Source organism: Prunus avium, chromosome 3 (assembly GCF_965620075.1).
Source record: "Prunus avium chromosome 3, drPruAviu1.hap1.1, whole genome shotgun sequence".
Classification (NCBI taxonomy): domain Eukaryota; kingdom Viridiplantae; phylum Streptophyta; class Magnoliopsida; order Rosales; family Rosaceae; genus Prunus; species Prunus avium.
This window is the reverse complement of record NC_142286.1, coordinates 39,125,253-39,145,975: the sequence shown is the minus strand read 5'-3', so window position 1 is coordinate 39,145,975 and position 20,723 is coordinate 39,125,253. Positions and strand designations below refer to the sequence as shown.

General features: G+C 42.3%; 2 protein-coding genes across 2 annotated transcripts; one reads left to right on the top strand and one right to left on the bottom strand.

Annotated features, from left to right (window-relative positions):
* The first annotated feature begins 9,173 nt into the window (after nt 1-9,173).
* On the top strand, nt 9,174-10,628 carry LOC148296147 (uncharacterized). Its single transcript, XM_088250715.1, has one exon. The coding sequence runs from the start codon at nt 9,174-9,176 to the stop codon at nt 10,626-10,628; it is 1,455 nt and encodes a 484-aa protein (XP_088106841.1).
* Nucleotides 10,629-11,735: 1,107 nt separating this feature from the next.
* LOC110754114 (uncharacterized) lies at nt 11,736-19,603 on the bottom strand. Its single transcript, XM_088250714.1, has 6 exons — nt 19,555-19,603; nt 13,043-13,134; nt 12,739-12,900; nt 12,520-12,651; nt 12,280-12,429; nt 11,736-12,190 (listed from the first exon to the last, which is right to left on the bottom strand). Exons 1-6 carry the CDS (start codon nt 19,601-19,603, stop codon nt 11,996-11,998), a joined length of 780 nt encoding a protein of 259 aa, XP_088106840.1. The 3' UTR covers nt 11,736-11,995.
* Nucleotides 19,604-20,723: the final 1,120 nt, after the last annotated feature.

Sequence of the window (20,723 nt, the reverse complement as noted above, 5' to 3'; positions counted from 1 at the left end):
TATTTCTTCATTAAAGTAAAGCTCAACATCAGACACTTTGAGTTCGCTTGGCTCTTCCTTTGGCAAGCTTTTCTCTTCTGCTTTGCTTGTAGCGTTTCCGTACTCATCATCTTGTATTTGCACATTGCTCATGTTTTCTTCTGTCGTAGTGATTGTGGTATGCTTCGTTTCACCTGTGAACAATGCAGTAGATGGAGTCTCTTTTAATATATCACTTTACGGAGTGTCTGAATTTAGCATTTTCAGGTTTAATACTCGTATTGTATACGTATGTACATATTTTTCATGTTTAATGCACTTGTTTTTAACAAAAGTTTTAATAATACACACAAAATTCACGTATTATTCACATATTATTGAATAAAAATAAAATATATTAAAATATTAAACTACTAATTATTCACTAAGTAAATAATAATTAAAACATAACAAATATTGCTACCTCAAGATGCTTCTGTTCATTTGAAACTTCATTCTTTATGGTTTCATTTGTTTCATTTGCTTCATTCTTTAGGTGCTCTCTGTTTATCGTAGCATCTTGTGATTTGCTGAGGCCTTCTTTTGGAGCACAGTCAGAAGCTTTTTCACTTGTTTCAATGTCAAGATTGGAGGCGTCCATGGTTGTTCCTTTTAGTTCTGTGGTTTTCTGATTCCCCAATGGAGAACCATCATATTTTTCCCTGTTAAAAAAGGAATAGGCTAATATTTTGATTCAATTAGAATACTTTCTCATTACAACGTCAATCATATTTATACAATGGTGATCCTAGAATTAAGGAACTCATCAAGGAGCAAATACAAGAAGTCAGCTGTACTACTAAGGCAACAAATATACAGAATCAATTGTAAATCAATCAACCTAAACTATAGGGATTTCGGTGATGTCTCAACACTCCCCCTCAAGTTGGAGAGTGGATGTCAAGAACTCCCAACTTGCACAGCATTGTTGAAAATCCTTCTTTTCCTAAAGGCTTTGTCAGGATGTCCGCCACCTGTTGTGAGGAAGAAACATGTTTTGTAACTATTGAACCATCCTGGATCTTGTCTCTGATGAAATGGCAATCCATCTCAATATGCCTTGTTCTTTCGTGAAAAACCAGATTAGCAGCTATATGTAATGCCGCTTGGTTGTGGCAATGTAGTGTGACTGGTTGTGAATGTGTTGTTAGCATTTGTCATATGTTGAATTAGTCTACTAGCTCATTAATGAATTAGTTAGTTTAGTCATTAATGGGATTGGTAGAATTAGGTTAGGAGCCTACCTTAATTTAGGGAAGAATGGTTTGGTTGCCTAATTTGGTAGGCTTGACCTTGGGAATTCAAAGGTTGGGAGCTCAAGGTATTTTGTCTTACTTGTACTTCCACTTGTATAAATATGCTTGCTTGTAATAAAAAGAAGAATCAATGAAAACTGAATACAAGTTGAAAACCAGAAAATTATCTTCTCTCATTTTCATATTCTCTTATATTTTCATATCCTAACTTCTCATGTTTTGGCATGGTATCAGAGCCTAATGGCTAATCCTTAAGATCCTCTACCAAATTGAGAGTCGTTGGCGTATCTTCATGTTACTGTAAATTCTCTTGTTTCTCCTCTCCTCTATAATCAACATATTTTTCTTTCTACCTTAGCCTTTTTCGCAGCTTCTTTTGTCACTGCATTTTTTTTCCTTCATTTTCTTTCCCTTCCAGTATTAAAATAAAAATAAAAATTGTCATTACCTTGTTTCTGCTAAATTTCCTCTCTGTCATCTGTATGAGCAATAAGCCCCTGGGCCATGATGGCCTGATCTGTTTCCTTTGGGCAGTACGTCCCTTGATCACCATGATCCCTGTCCTCCGTGAGCTTTGTCACCGCTCACCGAGCCGTCGCCTTCCTCCGTGAGCCTCGTCACCGCTCGCCGAGCCTTCTCCAGCCGACCTTTGTCTCTATCGTGCCGTGCTTCTCTGTCGTTGGTCCCTTTGCACAATCGTTGGTCCCTTAACTGGTGTTGTTGCTCTCTTGCACATGTGCTGACTCTCTCTTTGTATTGCCGGCACTGTCCCGGCTCCTTAGCTTGCCTGTATCGCTCATGCAGCTCTGCTCAACTCTCTGTCTATCTCCTCATATCCCTATCTCTCTCTCTGTATCTCTGTATCTCTGTATCTCTCCATTTTTCTGAGCAAAATACTTGCTCTCTTCTCTGCTGCACACTTTGGACGCCTGCCTGCCTGCCCTCTGTTGCCACACGTGATGTTCCTTTTGACACAATTTCTTTCACTTGTTTTTTCGTTCCAAGTATGGCTTTTTCCCACTTGATAAATGGGTTTCACTTCTCTTTATATTTTAAAATTGTTTTCTCACACCTCACACCACTTCTTCTGACTGCCCACAACTCTCTCACGTGCACCCTCATTTTTTCTTTCTCTGAACTTCCCTTTGTTTATCAAAAACTTGTGCTCCCTTATGTTTCTCCTCTTTCTTTTACAAAGGTTCTATATATTATTAAATAGCACTTTTTTGTCTCTCTTTTTTGGTGGGTTCCTTTTTTGTTTGTTTGTTTCTTATCACATATTGCCTTTCTTCATCATTTCCTCTTGTGCCCACGTGATAGGTGTCTTGCTTGTTCCCAAACATTCCATTTTCTTAATACTACTATTCTCTTTTTTATGGTTTCTTTTCTCACCACCAATCCCATACTTCTTATTTTATTCCCTTTTATTTCCTTAAATTATTTCTTCCACTCTATTTCCATACCATTTTTTGGGGTATATTTCTTCCCCCTCTGTTACCCACGTGAAGGGTGTTCTCTCCTCATCCCTTTGTTCTCATGCACATCATATTTGTGTGGGTAAAGTTTCTCTGCCTACTCATTTCTCCATTAAATATATATATGAAAAAGAAAAAAAATTTGCCACCTCTTCTCTTCATTTTTATTTCTTCTTTCTTTTTGGGTTGTTGCAGACTCCTCTCCATCTTTTATTCCTTTCCTCCAGTTGTCAGCTGCCCATCTCCATTCCACCTTTCCTTGCATTTGTTTCTGCCACGAGACTGCCATGTTTAAATCTCTTTACTATTATTTCATTTTCTCTTCTTTCAAATCTCGACCCTCTACCAGTGTCAGATTTGAGGGGGAGATAGATGCAACTTTATTTGGGTGCTGCAACTTTATTGTCATTACCGGTGTTGCTTTCTCCAAATCTCGACTCTCATACGTCGTCGGATTTGAAGGGGAGTGACATTGCTGCTCATCTATTCCGCTGCAATTCTGTTACCTATCTGCCATGACTGATTCTTCTACATCTGAGCTTCAGTCAGCTTCTGTTTCTCAAGTGCCACTGCTTTTATGGTTCTGACAACCCCTTCTCTTCAGGGGGAGAGGAGGAGTGAAGAGAAGTTGTGTCTGCAATAATGGAAGTATTTGTGATGCTGCTAGTGTTGTTGTTGCTGCCTACTATATTGCTCTTGCTGGTGCCAGTGTCTTAGATTTCTCTCACTGGTGCCAGTGCCACTGATCATATGGCTCCATCGACCCCTTCTCTTCAGGGGGAGAGGGGGAGTGAAGAGAAGTTGCCTCTGCTGTTGTTACTGCCACAGTTGTTTGCCCTGCCTTGTCTTGCTGGTGCCAGTGCCTTATATTGCTCTTGCTGGTACCAGTGTTGCTCTTGCTGCTGTCAGTGTTGTTGTCTCTTGTTGAGGACAGTGTTGTTGTTGCTTCTACCGTGTTCTTGCCTTTACCGGTGTGTTTCCGATGTGGTCATGCCCGTTGTCCTTTGCCTTTGCTTGGGTTTGGTTTGCCTTGCCTTTTCTTGGGTTTGGTTTGCCTTGCCTTTGCCTTTGTCGTGCCTTGCCTTATCTTCACAGGGTTTCTGTGTCCTTTACCTTACCTTTGCCGTGTTCACAGGGTTTCTGTGTCCTTTACCTTACCTTTGCCGTGTTCACAGGGTTTCTGTGTTCTTACCGTGTTCACAGGGTTTCTGTGTTCTTTGCTTTGCCTTTGCCTTATTCGCATGGTTTATGTGATCTACCGACCAACCGGCTGCACTTGGATTTGGTGTTGCCACCGACAGACCGAAATGATTAACTTCAATGTGGCCTTTGCTCCACGTGTGGCCCACCATGTAGTGGTCCCACGTGAGGGGGCATGTTGAAGTGGATCGACATTTTATTAAGAAGAAGCTCGATGCAGACATATTAATGAAGGAAGTCTCTTGTTATAGCTTTCCACAACTCTCTTGGCAAGTTGGGCATTGGTGATATCTATGCACCAACTTGAGGGGGAGTGTTAGCATTTGTCATATGTTGAATTAGTCTACTAGCTCATTAATGAATTAGTTAGTTTAGTCATTAATGGGATTGGTAGAATTAGGTTAGGAGCCTACCTTAATTTAGGGAAGAATGGTTTGGTTGCCTAATTTGGTAGGCTTGACCTTGGGAATTCAAAGGTTGGGAGCTCAAGGTATTTTGTCTTACTTGTACTTCCACTTGTATAAATATGCTTGCTTGTAATAAAAAGAAGAATCAATGAAAACTGAATACAAGTTGAAAACCAGAAAATTATCTTCTCTCATTTTCATATTCTCTTATATTTTCATATCCTAACTTCTCATGTTTTGGCATGTGTTAGTTGCAAGTCTAGTAATAGATACCGCAACCAAGAGAGCTCACAACATGTGCTAGCCATGGCTCTATATTCAGCTTCTGCTGAAGAGAGAGACACAGTCTTTTGTCTCTTTGTCCTCCAAGAGATCAACGAGTTTCCTAGAAACACACAGTAACCTGTGGTCGACCTGCGAGTCGTCGGACACCCAGCCCAATCAGAATCACAAAACGCCTTCAACTTTAAGTCATTCTGTGTTGGAAAGAGTATTCCTTGGCCTGGAGTGTATTTAAGGTATCTCAAGATTCGAAGAGCAGCATCCATATGTGGGATGTGTGGCTCATGCATAAACCCGCTGAGCACATGTACAACATATGTGATATTGGGCCGTGTGATCGTCAAGTAGATTAAACGTCCCACGAGCCTTCTATACTTGGCCTGGTCCTTGAGTATCTCCCTTTCATTTGAGAGCTTGATGTTTTGTTCCATGGGAAAACTCACTGGTCGTGCTCCCAAAATACTTGCATCTTTGAGAATCTCCAAGGTGTATTTCCTCTGGGAGATGCATGTACCTTGCTTGGAACGGGACACTTCAATCCCTAAAAAGTACTTCAAATCACCAAGGTCTTTGATGCGGAATCGAGTGTGCAAAAACTGTTTGAGAGAATTAATCGCAGCTACATTATTTCCTGTAATCAGAATGTCATCGACATAAATTAAGAGAGCTGTAAAAGACTTCCCTTTTTTGCAAGTGAAGAGTGAATAATCAGCTTTGGATTTGATGTAGCCTGTAGCTTGTATGGCTTCTGAAAACTTTGCAAACCACTGTCGAGATGCATGTTTTAAACCATACAGAGACTTGTTAAGGCGACATTTGAAGTATTCTTAGTAAAGCCGCACGGCTATACTCGTTTAAAAAAAAACCCCTCCCTATGCGCTGGGCGAGTTTTTATTTTATTTTATAAATAATATAGCCGAGCGGCTACACTCCAGATTTTTTATTTATTTATAAAAAGCGAATAGCTGTTCGGCTTTACTGGGGTATTTTTTCTAAAATTCTTTTTTATAAATAGTATTGCCGCGTGTCCAGTGGCGGACGCAGGATTACGTCGCCATGGGGTCATAGTGTTAAGTTTCGAAATTTTGTAAATAAGAAAATAACACTAAAAAATATAAAGATAGTACTTTCATTCATAATTTTTGGCAAAACAAACAATACAAGCTACAATTGTCCACGACGAGTTTTCATATTTTGAAAACGTTGCATTATAGCTTCGTTATCAATACAAGCAAAAATATCTCTTTCAATGTAAACAACCAAGCTATCGTTCAACCATTGATCTCCCATTCTGTTGCGAAGTGGATTTTTGATAATATTCATGGCCGAAAATGCTCTCTCCACTGAAGCAGTTGCAACAGGTAAAACCAAAGCTAATGTAATAAGCAAATACACATAAGGAAATATTTCATGCATCCCTGTCTCCACCATTTTTTCCGCAAGCATGCCAATCCCTTGCAATTCTGAAAAATCACTACTCGAACGCATATGATGAACATAAACCCCAAGTTGATCTTCAAGCATCAATAAAGCTCCATCCGAAAAATCTTGAGGATAAAATTGAGCAAGACGAACTAGCTTTCGTTTGTTAAAAGCTACAAATGAATTGTTCGGACTCAAGCAAGCCAAACAAGTAAGCAACTCAGTATTTACCTCATTGAAACGATCATTTAATTCCACAAGTTGTCCATCAATGACATGAAGAAAGAGCTCCACACGATAATGATGATTGTTTGTCTTGATTGGAGCATTACGCCGTGACCTCCCAGGAATTACATATTCCTCATCCATGTTAGGAACCATAATATGATGTTTGTAACAAAACGAAGATGCTTGATCAACCAATTCATCAAACTCATTATTCCTCATAAATTGTAGATTTTCCTTGCATGTTTGAACTAAACCCATTGCATTCACAATGTCTTGATCTTTCTTTTGCAATGCTTGAGACAAAGTATTTGTTATTCCCAATATAGCCTTCATCAAAAACAAGTGGAACACAAACTCAAAAGATTGTATTTCCCTCCATAACTTAAAGGCTTCACCCGAACTATCATTGGGGTTATCCTCAACAATCATTTGAAGCACATTCACCACAGATGGAAACATACAAATGATATTAATCAATGTAGCATAATGCAGCATCTTTAGCTATGCTATACTCCAACCAATCAAACTCATCAAACCATTGAGCAATGAAACGTCTATTAATTCCTGACTGATTAGTTTGTGGGAATCTATGACCTTTAGGTTGACAAGGCCCCTTTTGAAGATATGCTCTTCGAATCTCATCTCGATGATTAGGACTATAATCTGTCATCGGTGTTCTTAGTCCAGGGTCTGCCTGAAGATTAGCCAATATCTCTTCTAATTCAATAGGTCTTGCTCTTGCACTTGAACTACCCGGATTAAACTCACTATCCATACGCACTTTTCTCTTAAAGTATCGTTCCATGATAATTTTTTCTACACATAAATTAATTAAATCCATCAATTATAAAGACTAACCTAATCCAAATAATAATATCAATCAATATAAACTCTACTAAAATATCCAAATAATAAAATCAATCAATATCAAAATATCAAACAAATTCTAATTCACAAAGAAAATCAATCAATTAATATAAATTCTAATCCAAATAAGAAAATCAATCAATATCATAACATACCACACCAATAAATTATAATTCATGAAAGATATATCAATTTCCTACAAATTTTCCAAAGCCCAAAATAATATATGTAAAATTATAACTCACTTGATTAAATTTGATGAGAAGCGATGGCAGCGGCGACAAGAGGTGGTTGGCGACGGTGGCGGCCTGTAGTGGTTGGTGGTGGAGGTTGGGGGGATTAGTTAGGTTTTTAGAGGAGAGGGAATTTTGAAAAAAAAAAAATTAGGTTTTGGGATGAACTAAATGCTGCTGCTGGGAATTAGAATCGGGTAGATAGGGGCTGCTGATGGGTTTTTTTTTTTTTTTTTTTAAAACCTGGCTTCAAAACGACGTCGTTTTGAGCCAGGTTTTTAAAAAAAAAATTTAACACGCCTGGACCAAAACGGCGTCGTTTTGGCCAGGCGGTTTTAAAAAAAAAAGAACTCGCGCGCGCAAGGTAGGCGCTGCCTGCGCCAGCTTCTTCTTCTTCCTCTGCTGGGTATTTCGTCGAGCACTTGGTGTGCGCCATGGGGTCGCACACCAGCCAGCCATGGGGTCGCACCAGTCCTTCTCCACTACGTTTCCAAGCTTCCATGGGGTCGCCTGACCCCATTTGTCCCTCTGTGCGTCCGCCACTACGCGTGTCTATACTCTTTACATAGATAATGTGACTTTAAACAAAAATATTTATTTTTCCCCGATTTTTGTTTATCGATAATACTAGTCTAGAGCATTATCCATTACTATTAGGCCGTTAACCGAGTTTCTATTATTCCCTTTTGAGTTTTTACTTTTCCAGAGTTATTACCCGTATAAAGAATTTAGCATTTTCACGTTTAATACTCATATTGTACATGTACGTACTTATTTTTCATGTTTAACACGCATGTTTTTACAAAATTTTCAATAATACAGACAAAATTCAGGTATTTTTCACATATTATTGAATAAAAATGAAATATATTAAAATATTAAAATACTAATGATTCACTAAGTAAATAATAATTAAAACATAACTACTAATTGAAGTAATTAAAAAATAGAAATTCTATCTATGCTATTCAATGGGTATAGCCAAGAGGTTATACGATTAAAAAAAAATCTATTTATAGAGTATAGCCGCGCGGCTATACGCTTCCCACAAAAACACATACTACACAAGCTCGGCGGGTCTTTTAAATTCTTTTTAATAAATAGTATAGCGGCCCGGCTATACTCTTTAGATTCTATTTATATATATATGGACTATCGGAAATTACAAGAGCTAGTATATTTTGGATTGACTCCCTAAGTACTGCTCGTGTGTTTAGCGGAAGACAGACATAAGGAGACCGGTAGGTTTCTTCTCTTCTTTTTATTTATTATTTTTTGGTTTAGACAGACATATGCAGCTTTATTTTTTCTTCGCTGCATGATACGCATGAATTGGTTTAAATGTTTATGTAGTCGTTTCAAACTTTGTAACTATTTCAATTTGGGCTTTCGATATACTTCGAAGAACAATCTGTACCACAAAACAAAAAAAAACAAAAAAAGCTAAACCCTAAGTGAGAAAACCTTATATTAAGAGAGAAAGTTTGAGCCGCCGTCCCCCAAGGGTCGTTGGCCTCCATCCCTCTCTTCCTCCTCTTCCCTCCCCTCCTTCCTCCTTGCACATCCCCCCTAGCCCCTCTCCGTCTTGAGACGAGTTTGGTGGCTGCTTGGTTGTCCTACATATGCATGCAGGAAAACATGCCGATTAGAAAAGTTTCTAGGAACACAAGGTTGAAATGTACACAATTTGGTTTTGCAATTTTTCAGGCCACATTCACATACTACCGCCTGTGGAGAAACTTGTTGCTTTCTCTCCCTCGACATTTTAGTCGCCACAAGATGACAATGGCAGTGATCAGTACCACTACTATAAGCAGGTGGTCTGATGAACTCCCAGAGGAAATCATGCAATTGATTCTGCAACGGCTATGCCTCCCAGACTATCTCCGCTGCGGCGCAGTATGCCGTTCTTGGAGAGCCGCCCTAGCCGTTAAGCGTTGCCCTCCTGCTCCTCAACTTCAGCTTCCCTGGCTCATGCTCCGTTCACACCCGTTCTCTCTCAAAGATCATTACTTCTTGAGTCTAAGTGACAACAAAACTCACAAGTCGTCGTCGTTTGGCTCTAACGATTATATAAGCAGGCGAGATTGTGTTGGTTCCATCGAGGGGTGGTTGATTATGGTTGATAGTGAATTTTGGCGTCCCGAGGGTTTTTTGTATCCTTGGTCATTCTGCTTGCACGCCTTGCTAGATTATCATCTCAGGTACCTTTATACTACCCTCAACTTCTTCTTGAACCCGATTTCGGGTGTTCGGGTGATGCTACCATCACAATCCACCATCCCATACATGTACGGCACCAGACCTTTCTTTTTCAAGAAAGTGGTAGCCTCTTCAGTGCCATTGCTAACGACGTCGTCGTGGTCAGAATCAGATGATCATCATCATCGTCATCAGATAATAAACTCATCATGTCTTGTGGCTGGCCTTTGTGGGGAAGGCCTTTATTTGGCCTTTTGTAGACCAACAGATAAATCATGGACCATCATTGAGCCAGTGCTAGAGGATAGACGTTTCACTACTCTGGATATTGAAATAATTGATGGGAAATTATATGCTGCAAATCAGGATGCAGCACAGTATTTGATCGTGTACGATCTCCAAATGTTACATGCTGAAGGCCATGCCAATGCCGGGCCTCCTGGTAATAAGTACAGTGGGCCGCCTCAAAAGTTGGTTATGCTTCATCCAGGGCCAGTTCGTTCCCTGTCCTCTAACACTACGGGTGGCGTCAAGTATTTTACCGAAAGGGAAGGCCTTCGCTTAGCAAAAGATCCTACAACAAAGGACTTGTTTATGGTTTTCCATAACACCAGTCTTGCTTTTGAGAAGGATCCAATAATTCCCCTGTCCCTCCTCTTAGATCAGGATTATGTCATTCCACCTCAAACTAAAGGATTTCGAGTGTTCAAGCTTGAATGTAACAACAATGGTCCTCAGTGGGTAGAGGTTGAAGACCTCGGCGGCGATAGGATACTGTTCCTGAGCAAGGCTAGCAACAAGCTCATCTCTGCTACGAGCCTCAGTCTTAGTTATGGCGATTCTAAGAAGAGAGTTGAAGGAAATTGCATTTGTTTTGCTTTCGATAATTCTTGCTTAGCATCACCGTGGATGGGACGCGACTTTGGGGTGTTTTCCTTGACAAACAAGAACATCCAGCGTTTTATTGTTCCCAATGATCACCCTCGCACTAGCCTATTCAATTCTCAAACTGTTTGGTTCACACCATACATTGAATAGCTAGCTAGCTAGTTTATTTTTATTATTCATATTGGTAACGTATGGGTAACTTCAGTAATGGTATCTCTTGGTATATTTTCTTTTTCGAGATTTAGGGTTGGATATAAGAATTTAGAAAAATAAAATAAAATATCACTCAAATAATCAAAGTGATGAACACAATGGCTCTGTACACTCCATTTTCTTGTATATATGCCTAAACAGAATGCACTAGAAATTGGCAAATAGATTACAAATTTACAATTAGGCACTTTATACAAAAAAAGAAGGCTTTTTATCACAAATGGTCCTTGATGTTTACGAAATTATCACGAATGGTCCTTGAGGTTTTTTTGTGACACTAATAGTCCTTAACGTTTGGACTTTTTATCACAAATGGTCCCTGCCGTCAAAAATTCTGTTAAGTGTATGATGTGGAAGATAAGTGGAGCCCACATGTCCAATCACATCGTGACATGTGGATTAAATAAATAAATAAATATTTTTTTGATGAAAATCCATTAAAAAACCATTCAAATTTGGCCATACCTTAGATCGATCTTTCAAATCCTGCTTCACTATGTGAAATGAATTCCCATTTGTTTCCTCCACAGGCTCTTTGTTATTGGACATCTTTTGTTAATCGGAAACAGAGTTACAGAGATAGATTGAGAGGTAAAAGAGCGAGAGGGAGAGAAGGAAGGTGGTGCTTGTGTTTCCACACAAAATATGTTTTAAGCTTTAAAAGGAAGAATCTCTCTGCTTCCACATATAAAAGAGGTTCGCACTTTTTTTATGTGAAACTTCTGTACGTTTTTTACCTCTTTTTTTTTTTAATGGAGGTAAAAGAGAGAGAGAGAGAGAGAGAGAGAGAGAGAGAGAGAGAGAGAGAGGCTAAATGGTTTTTTAATGGATTTTCATTAAAAAAAAATATTTATTTATTTATTTAATCCACATGTCACGATGTGATTGGACATGTGGGCTCCACTTATCTTCCACATCATACACTTAACAGAATTTTTGACGGCAGGGACCATTTGTGATAAAAAGTCCAAACGTTAAGGACTATTAGTGTCACAAAAATACCTTAAGGACCATTCGTGATAATTTCGTAAACGTCAAGGACCATTTGTGATAAAAAGCCAAAAAAGAATATTGAACTTATTCAAGCTGCACAAGCACACATACCACACTCAAACCTCTTAGAACAAGCACACCCGCATGAAACCTTTATTCATCCAATTCTTCAACTGTCGGAACCATCTTCTTGGTTTTGTTTTATTTACTTATTTTTCTGATTGTGTCTTTGAATGAGAAGACTTGCCGGTAATGGCTTTCTTCACCTTGGAAATTGAATGCTTGATACCTGAAAGGATATTATGGGATTTCTAATGTGAAATCTTAGCATCAGCATCTCTAGAGGCTTCTACAATGACGGGAGAATCATAGCCTGGCTCTGCATTTTTGTGTTCATTTTCTCCCGTCTCTTCATATGTTTTTACTTCTTCAGCATTTTCGTGCTCTTCTTCTTCTTCTTCAGTTTGCACTTCTTTGCTAGCTGTTGTATCTTTCTCCTCAGGCAACTGAATTATAGATGAAATATTCAATATTATAGGTTACAAGGATTTATGTTAAAATGGTAATTAAGAACGTTTGTTTTCTATTCACTGACCTCGCCCCGATTTTCGTTTGTTCTGATCACAGAACTTTCATTGGTCTTCTCTACTTGATACTCTTCAGCTATTGCTTTTTTTTCCTGATGGCTCTCTTCTCTGACAGAGTCTGCCTCAGAATCCTTTGGAAGTTCCTTACCCTCCTTGATCTGATAATATACCCCTTGTTAGTACTTTCTCTAATATATAGATAACTGCAGGAAAAAAATATGATGGGGTAGTCCAATTGTATATTTGACCTCGTCATTTGAAAGTTCAGTCTTAATTTTTTCATTTGCTTCAACTGTTGTGTCACACAGATTCTCTTCGGTTTGAAGTTCTTTGTCTTCAGTTAAATGTTTAGCCACTTGTGTAGTTTCTTTCGGGGATTCCTGCACGAGTATAGATAACAGAATCTTTAAAGATTGAACTTCACACATAATGAAAAACTAAGAGAAGAATGCTTTCTATGCTCTAACCTCATTGTCCCGATTTTCATTTCTTGCGGTATTAAATGTTTCACTCTTCTCTCCTTCATATTTTTCAGCTATCAACTCATTTTCTTGTTCTCTATGGCTGATGTTTTCTCCACTAACAGAAATCGGCCGCAAATCTTTTGCCTCTAGCTTTTCGGCCTCGATCTGTTAAGTTTCCGCCTCAGTTAATACAGAAATTACAATGCGAGAAAAGAAAATAAAGGAGGAGGGTGTTTGGGGAAAGGGAAGAAGAGAATTAGAGAGACGACATTTAATATCCAACTACTGTCCAATTTCATTATCTAACCTCTTCATTTGAAACTTCATTCTTCCAGGTTTCATTTGCTTCAATTGTTGTCTCACACCACCTCTCTTCTGCCCTTGAATCAGATATTGCTACTGTTGATGCTCAAAATGGTTGGGCCATTATTGAGTCCAACTTAGTGATGAGGTGTGATGGATGATGGGTGAAGGCTTGGACCTTCAGCAGGTATGTGAGGGCTTTGGCCAATTTATAAATATACAAAAGACAAGATATATGTGGTTCACCCTTAATGAATGGGCTACGTCCACAGAGAAGATGTTCTCATTATGATATTGTTTACATTTGTACAAGGGGGTTAGACCCAAAGATAAATGGAAGAAGGCCTAGGGCCTAAAGTACAAAGCTAGGAGTCTGGAGCCCAGGGGTCAAGTCCCCGGGTCTGGAGACCCAGGACCCGAAGGCTGGACTAACAGGAGAGTCCTGAAGAGGGAGCCCCCAGCTCAGTTTTTCATCCTCTCTTAAGTGGAGAGTGGTATGCTTTTATAGGTGAGAGGGAGCCTTCACTTCTTGTTGTTTTCCGATGTGGGACTCCTCTTGCTTTGCTTAGAGTTCCTTTTAGTCTTCTAGTTGCTTGGTCAGTTATGGTGTCAACAGTAGTCCCCCAAGTTCGCGAGTAAGAAGATACTTCTTGCTTGGGGATTTGTAATTTTAAGTGCACTGGCCGAGCAACACCGTAGTTTGTCTTCAAAGTTGTATAGTGCACTATCCCCAGTCCCCCAAGTCCCCGGGTAAGAAGGACTTTGGAGGGAGAGAAGTTGCAACAAGAACCTAAGTGGTTTGAAGGGAGAGAAGTTTTTTTTTTTTTTTTTTTTTTTTTTTTTTTTTTTTTTTTTGGGCTAGGTCAGCCAATTGGGTAGTCCCAAATTCCTTCTACATGCTGCCTGCCGTTCGGCAGGTTTCAGGTTTTTTTTTTTTTTTTTTTTTTTTTTTTTTTTTGAGCTAGGTCAGCCAAAAATTGGCAACTCCCCCAAATTCCTTCTGCATGTTGCCTACCGTTCGGCAGGTGCAAAAATTTTTTTTTTTTTTTTTTTTTTTGCTTGGTCAGCAAAAAATTGGCAACTCCCCCAAATTCCTTCTGCATGTTGCCTACCGTTCGGCAGGTGCAAAATTTTTTTTTCAAATTTTTTTTTTTTTTTTTTTTTTTTTTTTTTTTTTGTTGCTTGGTCAGCCAAAAATTGGCAACTCCCCCAAATTCAATTCCTTCTGCATGTTGCCTACCGTTCGGCAGGTGCAAAATTTTTTTTTTTTTTTTTTTTTTTTTTTTTTTTTGGGGCTAGGTCAGCCAAGTAGCTAGCCAATTGGGCACTTTCACTTCCCAAATTCCTTCTGCATAATGCCTACCGTTCGGCAGGTGCAAATTTTTTTTTTTTTTTTTTTTTTTTTTTTTTTTTTTGGGCTAGGTCAGCCAATTGGGTAGTCCCAAATTCCTTCTACATGCTGCCTGCCGTTCGGCAGGTGCAAATTTTTTTTTTTTTTTTTTTTTTTTTTTTTTTTTTTTTTGGCTAAGTCAGCCATTTGCTTTGGTAAGGGAACAAAGCTTGAGGGTTTAGCTTCCTTGCCGAACGGTAGGGAGCATGGAGAGGAAAATAGAGTCCCTCACGGGGTTGGCTTTTGAGGCTTCGGCAAGGAATTGGGGCCAACATCAAGGGCTGGCCTTTTAGGGGGGCCGGGCCATTTGGTGAGCTAAGATTTATGGGAGCCCCCAAAAAAAGTTGCATGCCCCTTGCCGTTCGGCAAGGGGTTTAGAAAGTCCCGGGCTTGGGCCTAGAGATGAGTCTAGTCCCGGTTTTTGTTTGAGCGCCAGTTTTTGGGTTTGGGCATTTTAGCGATAGTTGGTAGGTGAAATAGGGCTAGGCCCAAGGTGGGCTTTTGGAGCTAGGTTAGCAAAAAGGAGCTAGGTCATTTTGGAGCTAAGTCAACAAAAAGGAGCTAGGTCATCTTTTGGAGCTTGGAGCTAGGTCGGCAAAAAGAGATATGTCAGCAACTGGGTGAGTGTGAGCTAGGTCGCATTTTGGAGATAGGTCAGCAAGTCGATGAGCTAGGTCGCATTTGGAGCTAGGTCAGCTAGGAGCTTCGGTACATCCCTTGTCGATCGGCAAGGGAATTTGTTGGCAAATTTTGAGGCCTTGTGGCCCATTCTTCGTCATGGTGAAGTAGTGAAGCCTTTGGGGATTTTGACATGGATTTGGAGCTGGGCTCTGGAAGAAAGAGAATGAACCTTCAGAAGGGCCTGGGTGTGTTTGGGCTAGGCATGTGTCGTGCCGTTCAACAAGGGGCCATGTGGGCTTGGGTTGAGCCTAGAGTGTTAGGCTAAGCTAGGCAAGGAGCCAAGGTGTCGGTCCGCAAGGGGGGGGGGGGATGTCGAAGGCAAAAGGGATGCTAAAGGCACAAGGGTGCCGAAGGCAGAGGGGTTTGCCAAATACATAAGCTTGTATGTCGCAAGGAAATGTGCCTAGGCACGGGGGTGCCAAAGGTGGACTTAGGCACGAGGGTGTCGAAGGCAAAGGAGATGCCAAAGGTGACACAAAGCTTGCATGTTGCAAGGCAATGTGCCTAGGCACGGGGGTGCCGAAGGTGGGCTTAGGCAAGAGGGTGCCGAAGGTGAAGCTAGGCGCGAGGGTGCCGAAGGCAAAGGAGATGCCAAAGGTGACACAAAGCTTGCATGTTGCAAGGCAATGTGCCTAGGCACGGGGGTGCCGAATGTGAGCTTAGGCATGGGGGCGCCGAGGGTGAGCTTAGGCACAGGGGTGCCAAAGGTGGGCTTAGGCAAAGGGGTGCCGAAGGTGAGCTTAGGCAAAGGGATGCCAAAGCTTGGATGTTGCAAAGCATGGAGGTGCCAAAGGTGGGCCTAGGCACGGGGGTGCCGAAGGCGAAACAAGCTTGCATGTGGCAAGGGGAAGAGCTAGGCATGTCGCAATATAAAATGCCGAAGGGCATGGGGTGCCGAAGGTGCCAAGCTTGCATGTCGCAAGAGGAAGTGGCTAGGCACGAGGGTGCCGAAGGCATGAGACTTGCTTGTCGCAATATAAAATGCCGGAGGGCATGGGGTGCCGAAGGTGCCAAGCTTGCATGTCGCAAGAGGAAGTGGCTAGGCACGAGGGTGCCGAAGGCATAAGACTTGCTTGTCGCAATAATGCCGGAGGGCATGGGGTGCCGAAGGTGCTAAGCTTGCATGTCGCAAGAGGAAGTAGCTGGGCATGAGGATGCCGAAGGCATAAGACTTGCATGTCGCAATAATGCCAGAGGGCATGGGGTGCCGAAGGTGCCAAGCTTGCATGTCGCAATAATGCCGGAGGGCATGGGGTGCCGAAGGTGCCAAGCTTGCATGTCGCAAGAGGAAGTGGCTAGGCACGAGGGTGCCGAAGGCATAAGACTTGCTTGTCGCAATAATGCCGGAGGGCATGGGGTGCCGAAGGTGCTAAGCTTGCATGTGGCAAGGCATGGAGGTGCCAAAGGTAGGCTTAGGCACGGGGGCGCCGAAGGTGAGCTCAGGTACGGGGGTACCGAAGGTGAGCTTGGGCACTAGGGTGCCGAAGGTGGGCTTAGGCACGGGGTGCCGGAGGTGAGCTTAGGCACGGGGTGCCGAAGGGGAGCTTAGGCACTGGGGTACCAAATATGAGCTTAGGCACGGGGGTGCCAAAGGTGGGCTTAGGCACGGGGGTGCCAAAGGTGGGCTTAGGCACGGGGGTGCCGAAGGTGAGCTTAGGCACGGGGGTGCCAAAGGTGAGCTTAGGCACTAGGGTGCCAAAGGTGAGCTTGGGCACTGGGGGTGCCGAAGGTGGGCTTAGGCAAGAAGATGCCGAAGGTGAGCTTAGGCACGGGGGTGCCAAATATGAGCTTAGGCACGGGGGTGCCAAAGGTGGGCTTAGGCACGGGGGTGCCAAAGGTGGGCTTAGGCACGGGGGTGCCGAAGGTGAGCTTAGGCACGGGGGTGCCAAAGGTGAGCTTAGGCACTAGGGTGCCAAAGGTGAGCTTGGGCACTGGGGGTGCCGAAGGTGGGCTTAGGCAAGAAGATGCCGAAGGTGAGCTTAGGCACGGGGGTGCCAAAGGTGGGCTTAGGCACGGGGGTGCCAAAGGTGAAGCTAGGCACGGGGGTGCCGAAGGTATAGCTAGGCACGGGGGTGCCGAAGGCAAATGAGATGCCAAAGGTGACACAAAGCTTGCATGGGGCAAGGCAATGTGCCTGGGCACGAGGGTGCCGAAGAGAAGGAATGCATATGTGCAAATTTTATTATTATTTTAAGAAATTTGGGTACCTTGTGGATATTTGAGCTTGTGGCATGTCCTTGGAGCTGGGCCTTCAGAGCTTCGGCAAGGGCTTGTCCTTCGGCAGGAAGAATGAGGGGCTTGATCCCGCGAGTTTCCAAGTTCTTGGTAGGTGGGCCTCATGAGCTGGGCTTTGGCAAAGGCCTGGGGTTTGTGCTATGTGGAGCTGGGCTTCAGCGGGGGCTGGGGGCTTCCAGATTTGGAAAGGGTGTCTTGGGGGGCACTTTACGAGCTGGGTCCATGGGGGTCCGAGTGTTCGTTTAGTAGAAAGGCCAAGGTGGCGCGAAGGTGTGTTTGAAACTTCAGCAATGGAGTTTTATGCGATGTTGGGCTTGAGCAATGGCCTTGGGGCCGGGTTCCAAAGCTGGGCTTCGGCAAGCCTCCTTGACCCAGGTGGTGGCTAGGGTTTTGAGGGTAGATTCGGATTTTTAGAGGCTGGGTCCTTCCGTTTTTGAAACGTAGCTGGGGCCTTTTTGTAGCTGGGCCCTTGTGCTTTTATAGCTAGGGTTTTTATACCTTCGGTAAGGGAGTCCAAAGATTGGAGATAAGGGCCAGGGTTTGGGGAGAGGAGGTGCAAGTCCCCTATTAGCTTAAGACATGTCGTCACCTTTTAGCTTGAGGGGCTGGGTCAGCCAAAAATTGGTAAGTCACTCCTTCACCTTCTGCATGCTCCCTGCCGTTCGGCAGGGAAGCTAGGCTCCAAAATATATTCGGAGCTGGGTCCGTAGTTCAGCTCGGAGGAGGTGCCGATCGGCAAGAGATATTCGAAGGTATTTTGGTGAGGGGCTGATCTGTCTTCGGCGAGGAGTGGGTCTAAGTGCCTAGTTTTCGCATCGAGTTGGAGCTGGGTCCGTGGTGTCGTTCATCATTTGTTCGTGGAGGGGGGTTCATCCAATCTAGGACCGTCTAGGGTCTGGGTCCTTGACTGACGGCAAGGAAGTGATTGGAGCCTTTCGATCCTTCTGAAGTGTGGGCAAAGTTTTTAGCTGGTCCTTCAAGGCGTTCGCGATTTCTCTTGGCTTCAATTGGTGCCGTAGGTTTCAAATGCTTTTGCCAGAGCTGGGGTGTCTTTGGCAAGAGCTTTTGAAAGATAGATAGATGACTGCAAGGGTTTTTGCAAGGAGAAGACTCAAGTTCGTTCGGCAAGCTCCGACTGATAGACCTTCGGAGCTAAGGCTGGGGTCTCTTGTACTGTTGTAAGGAACCTGGGTCAGCCAAGCAAGGGTGTCGTGACCATGGCAAGGGTATGGTGGGGTGCCGAAGGCAGCGCACGCCGAATGATGGAGCTTGTGGGACAAGCTCAAGTCCCCATATTTTTACTCTTCAAAGAAGTGTCGGTCGGTACTTTGAACTGAGATGTTGGGTTGGCCCTGCAAGCCATGCAAAGTATAGCCACACTGATTGGCTTTCTTAAAATATCATCTTCTGCAATTTGTTGACCTGGCATTCAAGGTGGCTCCAGTAAGGCATTGCCTAACGGCAGCCTAGGTGATGTTGATTGCATGGGTGCCGAAGAGCACTGGAGAGGGGAGAACGACAGAAGCCTTTTGTGTCAATTCCCACAGACGGCGCCAAACTGTTGATGCTCAAAATGGTTGGGCCATTATTGAGTCCAACTTAGTGATGAGGTGTGATGGATGATGGGTGAAGGCTTGGACCTTCAGCAGGTATGTGAGGGCTTTGGCCAATTTATAAATATACAAAAGACAAGATATATGTGGTTCACCCTTAATGAATGGGCTACGTCCACAGAGAAGATGTTCTCATTATGATATTGTTTACATTTGTACAAGGGGGTTAGACCCAAAGATAAATGGAAGAAGGCCTAGGGCCTAAAGTACAAAGCTAGGAGTCTGGAGCCCAGGGGTCAAGTCCCCGGGTCTGGAGACCCAGGACCCGAAGGCTGGACTAACAGGAGAGTCCTGAAGAGGGAGCCCCCAGCTCAGTTTTTCATCCTCTCTTAAGTGGAGAGTGGTATGCTTTTATAGGTGAGAGGGAGCCTTCACTTCTTGTTGTTTTCCGATGTGGGACTCCTCTTGCTTTGCTTAGAGTTCCTTTTAGTCTTCTAGTTGCTTGGTCAGTTATGGTGTCAACAGCTACCTCAAGATGCTTCCGTTCATTTGAAACCTCATTCTTTATGGTTTCATTTGTTTCATTTGCTTGATTATTTAGGTGCTCTCTGTTTATCGTAGCATCTTGTGATCTGCTGAAGCCTTCTTCTGGAGCACAGTCAGAAGCTTTTTCACTTGTTTCAATGTCAAGATTGGAGGCTTCCATGGTTGTTCCTTTTAGTTATGTGGTTTTCTGGTTCCCCAATGGAGAATCATCATATCTTTCCCCTTCTTCATCTTCATGAGGCTGTACTTTTGTAACTCCTATCAGAGAGCTCCGTTCTTCCTCATGAACTTCATTTGAACTTTCCTTTTGTATTTCTTCATTAAAGTAAAGCTCAACATCAGACACTTTGAGTTCGCTTGGCTCTTCCTTTGGCAAGCTTTTCTCTTCTGCTTTGCTTGTAGCGTTTCCGTTCTCATCATCTTGTATTTGCACATTGCTCATGTTTTCTTCTTCTGTCGTAGTGATTGTGGCATGCTTCGTTTCACCTGTGAGCAATGCAGTAGATGGAGTCTCTTTTAATATCACTTTACAGAGTGTCTGAATTTAACATTTTCAGGTTTAATACTTGTATTGTACATGTACATACGTATTTTTCATGTTTAATACACTTGTTTTTACAAAATTTTCAATAATACACACAAAATTATTGTATTTTTCACATATTATTGAATAAAAATAAAATATATTAAAATATTAAACTACTATTATTCACTAAGTAAATAATAATTAAAACATAAGTACTAATGGAAGTAATTAAAAAATATAAATTCAGATTATGCTATTCAATTGGTATAGCCGTGCGGCAATACGTTAAAAAAGAAAAATTCACATATTATCCTAATCTTACCTCCACCACTGCAGTTTCATTTTCTTATGTATTATTTGTGCTTTCTATATCTTCTTTCTTTTCTTTGTCTGAGGATTCTTGGGAGTTCTGAATTGTTCTATCCTCTTTTATGCAGGTAATTACTTCTGCACTTTCCCAGGATGTTTCTGTCTTAATTTCCTCAGGTATCACATCCAACACATTTTGAAGCTACCCTCCATATTTCTGCAAGGTCTGTGGTGCATCTTCTTCATCATTTGATGTTAATTGTGCGCTCATTTCTGTAACCGAGATTGCACTGGTATAGTCATGATCATCTTCAGCTAGAATAAGGATAGATTTGTGGTTTCTCGGGGTTACGCTTGGCCAGAAAGAGAGAGAGAGAGAGAGAGAGAGAGAGAGAAATGTCGGCTTCGGTGGCGTTGAGGTGGGTAGTGGGAGTTGGTTTTCACT

What these genes read in the sequence shown, in the direction of transcription:
- LOC110754114 (XM_088250714.1), bottom strand. Translation starts at nt 19,603, where the DNA reads ATGGAAGCCTCCAATCTTGACATTGAAACAAGTGAAAAAGCTTCTGAC. An exon ending in AAGTGAAAAAGCTTCTGACT is followed by an intron (nt 13,135 to 19,554) that starts GTGCTCCAGAAG and finishes GAGCATCAACAG; the next exon opens with TAGCAATATCTGATTCAAGG. An exon ending in ATGAAGTTTCAAATGAAGAG is followed by an intron (nt 12,901 to 13,042) that starts GTTAGATAATGA and finishes GAAACTTAACAG; the next exon opens with ATCGAGGCCGAAAAGCTAGA.
- LOC148296147 (XM_088250715.1), top strand. Translation starts at nt 9,174, where the DNA reads ATGGCAGTGATCAGTACCACTACTATAAGCAGGTGGTCTGATGAACTC.